The sequence below is a fragment of the Tupaia chinensis genome, unplaced genomic scaffold (genome assembly GCF_000334495.1).
Source record: "Tupaia chinensis unplaced genomic scaffold, TupChi_1.0 Scaffold144318_1, whole genome shotgun sequence".
Classification (NCBI taxonomy): Eukaryota; Metazoa; Chordata; class Mammalia; order Scandentia; family Tupaiidae; genus Tupaia; species Tupaia belangeri.
In genome coordinates this window covers 462273-468290 of record NW_006204176.1, presented here as the reverse complement: position 1 = coordinate 468290, position 6018 = coordinate 462273, and the positions used below count along the sequence as shown (strand labels likewise).

Sequence of the window (6018 nt, the reverse complement as noted above, 5' to 3'; positions counted from 1 at the left end):
AAACAAAACAAAACAAAAAACTGACTGACATTCTAAGCACATCTAGTGCCAAATGTCAATATTCTCACTCCACATAAATACTTTGTTATGAGCGAGCACATGCACATGCATGAAAGAGAGGGACCTTTGACAGAGTCCTGTCCCACTGTGATCCCCTTTTCCCAGTCCTCCATCTCTTCAGGACCTTTGGTACCCACGTGTGCCTAGTGTATTTTCAGGCACACTGAAAAGTGTAAACAATGAAATTTGCATTGAGGCACCAAAAAATTGGAAAAACAGAATAAAAATTACAATAATTCAATCTAGTTCTCTGGTGTTTCAATGAAAAAGAAATTCTTACACTTTTCAGTATGGGGGACACAGATGTGCAGCTGGCCGCGTGGCTTCCAGCCCTGTAGTCCGCCACTATGGACTGCCCGCTAGGCTGGGCTATGTGTGGTCATTCTTCTGTAAAGTCAGGTAAGGTACGTATCTATAGATTCCTCTTTCTGTGGGATACCTCTGAGAAACTAAGATGCTCCTGAGAGCTACGGTTCTGCAGATCTGGAGAGGTGCGAGATTTTGAAATAGTTTAACGTTTAATATTTAAATGAAAATATTTCAAAATCTCCAATTGCATGAATTCCTTAGACTTTAGCTACTGTATCAATGATTAGAAAATGTTATATGAAAACCCTCAAAGAGCAAAATACTGCCTTTTCAGTGTGCCTAATCTTACACCAGACATCCTTACACCTCCTCTCCTGACCTTATACACTGTTACTAGCACAGAAACCTATGATTTTTTCCTAAAAAAACCCACAGATTTTGGGCCATCAGGTAGCATGGTGGTTAAGGCGGCTGGATCCCACATGGCCAACTTTGTGGTTAGAATCCCAGAACGGGCGATGTAAAAACACACTGGGGCGCATATGCCCAAAATCCTGAGAGGAGAATGAAGAAGGAATTGCAGCATGGCCCTCCCCATTGGAGGGTGTTTTACCACTTTTCCTCTGGATCTCCTTGGCAAGCACCAATATCTGATAGCACGAACAAACAAACAAACAAACAAACAAAACAAAGCGAACAAAAATCTCCACAGATTTCCACAAAAATAACAGGTTTAGAAGGAGGTCATTTATTAGTTCCTACTATTTGTTAAATTCTAGTCTCATTCAAGGGACATAAAATGAAATATGTGTAAAATTAATCTTATGGCCTGAATTGATAAGAGCATTTTCTTTCATCATTAAAGACTGTATGTCTCAGGTAAATGACTAAAAGTAAGAATTAACGTTTAGTGGTTAGTATCCACTCATGTTCATGAAACTTACCACAACATTTTCCAGAATGAGTTCTCCATACGGCTCAGCTGTGTATTTCCCTAATAAGTTAGCCAGAAGAACATTGTCTTTTTTCCAGGTAATTGCTGGAGGGGGTATTCCATCAGCCACGCATGGAAGAATGGCTTGTGAATTTTCATCGACCGTGTAGTGTACATCTGTGCTTTGGATCCTGGGTGGTACTATCAAGAGTTTTAAAAAGATGGTTACCCAGGAAGTGAAGTTCAATAACATCTTTATTCACAATGAAAATCAACACACCAGAGGCTTTGTAAAGAGTAACTTTGCTAGGGAACCAGCAGTTAGCGTAATGGCTATGTCGCTGGACTCCCACGTAGTCGTCCGCGGTTCGTGTCCCGGACCCGGTGGCTTAAAACTCACGCCGGGCGCGTGTGCGTGCGTGCCCAAGAGCCCGAGAGGAGAATGGAGGAGAAGGGATTGCAGCGTGACCATCCCCCCTGGGGGGTGATTTCTCGCTTGCTGTCTCTATGTCTCTCTCTGGCTGTCTGGCGAGCGCACGCCCCCTACAGTGAAAATCTCTCAAAAAAAAAAAAAAGAGAAACTTTGTAAGTATTTCTTAAAAAAAAAAACCCCACTTTATTTGAATAATGATTTGCCTGTTGCTATGAATACAATCAATATTTTTGATGCTAGTGAGAATTCTAATGTACTTGAAGTTATTGACCATATTTATATTTAGTTTCTCAGCAAATGATGTGGAACTGGGCTGGAAGTCTTTGGATTTTATTTGTCTTCCTGACTTTTTTATACTCAAGTTTCTTCTGCTTACTGAAATGAAGTAAAGCAAACAGTAACAACTAAAAATGTTGCTGCAGCCTCTAACTGTTGGATTTGTCTCATGGATATGTTGTGAGGAACACTCACAATATTAAGTATCAAAGTGCATGGGTTGTAGCATTGCAATAATTCAGTGTGCTACAATAATTACAAGAAAACCCAGATTATGACAATTTTTTTGAGGTTATTACTATAAGGCACGTGCATTTGCCAGAAAGACAGACACAGAGATACAAAAAGCGAGAAATCACTCCCCCCTCGGGGGATGGCTATCCCGCAATCCCTTCTCCTCCATTCTCCTCTCGGGACCGTGGGCACACACACATGCACCCAGGGGGGTCTGGGACTCTGCAACCACGGTCAACTATGTGGGAGTCCAGCGACATAGCCATTCTGCCATCTGCTGGTCCCCAGATCATGACATTTAATTTAGTTCTGAGACTTTCACAGAGGAAATGCTTTTTCTAGTGGCTTTATAATTTTGTGCATTGAAAAACCTACCTGCTATCTTAAAAAGGCCATAGAACATCTGTATTATGAAAAAATATGCATGAATTAAAAATTTTGCACTAAGATAAATGCATACTTTTTAAATAAACGTTTATTTAGTCCATGAGTGAGAGGAGAGAGAGAGAGAACCCCTGCTAGGGTATCAATGCACAATTGAGCCATCTTCAGCCTACTCAGATCATGGGCACATGTATACCCAGTGTTCTCAGGGAGGGCTAAGACACCAACCATGTGTTCTGCCATGGGGAGAGGCACATTTTGCCTCTGGGCTCCCATCTGGCCTCAAATTTGTACTTCTATGTCATTTTCCATGAACTTTTTAAAGTCCCCTTGTACTTCTGACTCAATTTTTTTTTCTTACTGCAATTTAGGCAATACAGAGATGAATGAATATGTGGATGTGCTAAGAAAACACCTCAGTGGACTTAGAAATAAGATATTTGTTTCTAAAGGAAAAATTTTAAAAGTGTTAAGAATTCCCAGTTCAAAAATTTAAAATACAAAAGTAATTTTGGAATTACTCAAACACATCAGTGACAGGTGGACCAACCTTATTTAATTTTTTTAGTTTTTAGTTTTTGTTTTTGTTTGTTTGTTTCGCCATAGGGCATGTGTGCTTGCCAGAGAGTAAAAGACAGAGACAGAGGGAAAGTGAGAAATCACCCTCCCCCAGGAGGGATGGCCACATCACAATCCCTTCTATTTCAGTCTCCTCTCAGATTCTGGGATGCATGTACATGTACTTGGTTATAATTTTCAAGCTACCAGGTCTGGGACTCGAACCATGGTCAGGGAGGTGAGAATCCAGTGCCATAACCACCACCCCACCTACTGGCCCCACAGGTAGACCACTATTAATGACATTTTAAAAAGTGACAGAATAGCTGCCAGTCATTAAGTTGTTGTATAAACTTTCATTTTTCATCTTTAACTTTTATAGAAACTAATTTTTATATTACCGATAATTTAGAAAATATAAAAATCTATTTATTTTTCATTTACTTCTGCTGTATTTTCTTTTTTTTTGGAAAGGTTTTTGCTATAGGGCGTGTGCGCTCACCAGAGAGACAGAAAACGAGAAATCATCCCCCTGGGGGGATGGCCTTGCCTGCAATACCTTCTCTTCCATTCTCCTCTTGGGATCTAGGGCACACACACACACATGTGGGTTTAAGCCACTGGGTCTGGGACTCGAATCGTGGTTGACTACATGGGAGTCCAGCAACATAGCGACTGTGCCAACTGCTGGTCCCATGCTGCATTTTCATTACCTCCTTTATCTTGGTTTCCTTGGGATTAATTTTTCTTTGTTGCAGGGCTACAGTAGGCTTAGTACATCTACTTCAGTTCTTTTCAGAAATAAAAAATGTAAGGCTATAAAATTTAAAGAACATGCTTTTTAAAATTATTTAATTTCATTTCATTTACTATCATCATTTTTCAATTTGACCAGAGAGAGAGACAGAGAGAGAGAATAAAGATGAGACAGCAAGTCACCAGGTCTGGGACATAAACGGCAGTTGGCAATGTGAAAGTCCAGTGTCCCAACCACCACGCCACCTGCTGGTCCCCAAAACAATAAAATTTTTATAGTTGATTTTAGCCTTGCCCATACACTTTACAGTTTGATATATAATGTCTTTATTTTTATTACTTTCCTAAATAATCAGAAAATAAACAAATATGTGACCTACTTGCTAGCTAGAAGGGTTTTTTTTTTTTTTTTTTTTTGGAGGTTTTTTTTTTTGGGGGCAGTGGGCTTTTGTGGAGAGGTTTTTGCTATAGGGCGCATGCGCTCGCCAGAAAGAGACAGAGAAACAGAAAGCGAGAAATCACCCCCCCCCACCCCCAGAGGAGATGGCCATGCCACAGTCCCTTTTCCTCCGTTCTCCTCTTGGCATCTTGGGCATGCTAACTACTGGTCCCAGGAAGGGTTTTTTTGTTTGTTTTTTTAAATAATTATTTCTTTAATTTTATTTACTATTATTATTTTATAATTTGCTACAGGACACATGCACTCACCAGAGAGAGACAGACAGAGAGAGAGAGCAGGAAAGTAAGAAAGCAAGCCACCAAGTCTGGGACTCGAACCACAGTCAGACGAACCATAGTCAGCCATGTGGGAATGAGTCAGCCATGAGGGAATCTAGCACTTTAACCGCCTCACCACCTGCTGGCCCCTGAGAGGGTATTTGTTTAAAGCTGCGTGGAGTTGCATTTTGGGTTCATCACTAACTTTGAGCTTTTCTGCAACACGGGCAGGGAATGAGGTCTGTATTTTTTAAACTGATTAGCGAAATCTTCTACAAATACTTGAAAAGACGGAGTGGTATTTATTTGAAGGTAAACTACATTGATTAGTTCAATACATATTAACTGAAAGCAGATAAGTGAGTTGAAAAACTCATTAATGGGAATTTAAATTTTGACAGTTTCTTTCCTTAATTAAAAATGTTCCCAGGCCCAGCTGTGGTGGCACAGATGGTAGAGCACAGCTTTGCAGTGTTGGAATCCACATGGCTGACCACGTGGTTCAGATCCCGAGGTGACCTGAGTGCTGGGTGTAAGCCCACCCTCCTGACTAGTTGGAGAGCTGGGGGAAGGGATGACAGCCTGACAAACCGTGAGGAGGAGGACTGCCTCTCGCTCTTTCTCTCTCTCTCTTGCACTCTCACTTTCTCACTATTGCTGTCATGCTCTCTCATGAAAGGATAAACTTAAAAAAACAAAAACCAAACAAAAAAACAACCAAATTTCCTCATATCCCAGTCCAGGCAGCAGTGTGCCACTCAGCAATGCCGAAGCCAGATGGTTGACGGGTATTTGGACTCCGGGTAAACTTGAAACATGCAGGCTCTGTGCCTGTATGCACAGGGGCCCCCATTATCCTGGCTGGCTGGAAGCCTGTGAGAGGGGACATCTCTTGTGTTTTCTCCCATAGTCTCTCTTTTATGAAAGAGACAAGTTTTCGGGTCCTTGGGAAAGTCATGACATATTGTTTTTCTGGTTTTCTATAAAAAAAAAAAAGGTTCATGATTTTTCTGAGGACCCAATAAACTTTAATATGTTTCCACTTGAAATTGTCATTGTAACTATAAAGCTGTAGGAAGTTCAAATCCACGCACATAAAAATAAAGTTTTTATAAATTTTTGAAGTGATTAAAAAGTAGAATCTCATTAAAAGAATTCTCTCCAAAAACAGAAGCTGGAATCGGTTTAATATGCTGTTGTTTCCTACCACTGATGTTAACAGGAATTCTGTCTTTTGTCTTAAATATACACATAAAACCTTTTGGCTAGAACCACCATCTTCCAGTAATTCACCAAAATGACAAACACAAAGGGAAAGAGGAGAGGCACCCAATATATGTTCTCTAGGCCTTTTAGG

The 6018-nt window shown here is 40.6% G+C and overlaps 1 protein-coding gene across 1 annotated transcript in view; it reads right to left on the bottom strand.

Moving 5' to 3' along the window:
• Nucleotides 1–6018, bottom strand: part of HMCN1 (hemicentin 1) — a 402083-nt gene that overhangs the window by 73441 nt on the left and 322624 nt on the right. The window contains 1 exon segment of the mRNA XM_027767566.1: nucleotides 1314–1504. Within this exon segment, the coding sequence (XP_027623367.1) occupies nucleotides 1314–1504 (191 nt within the window).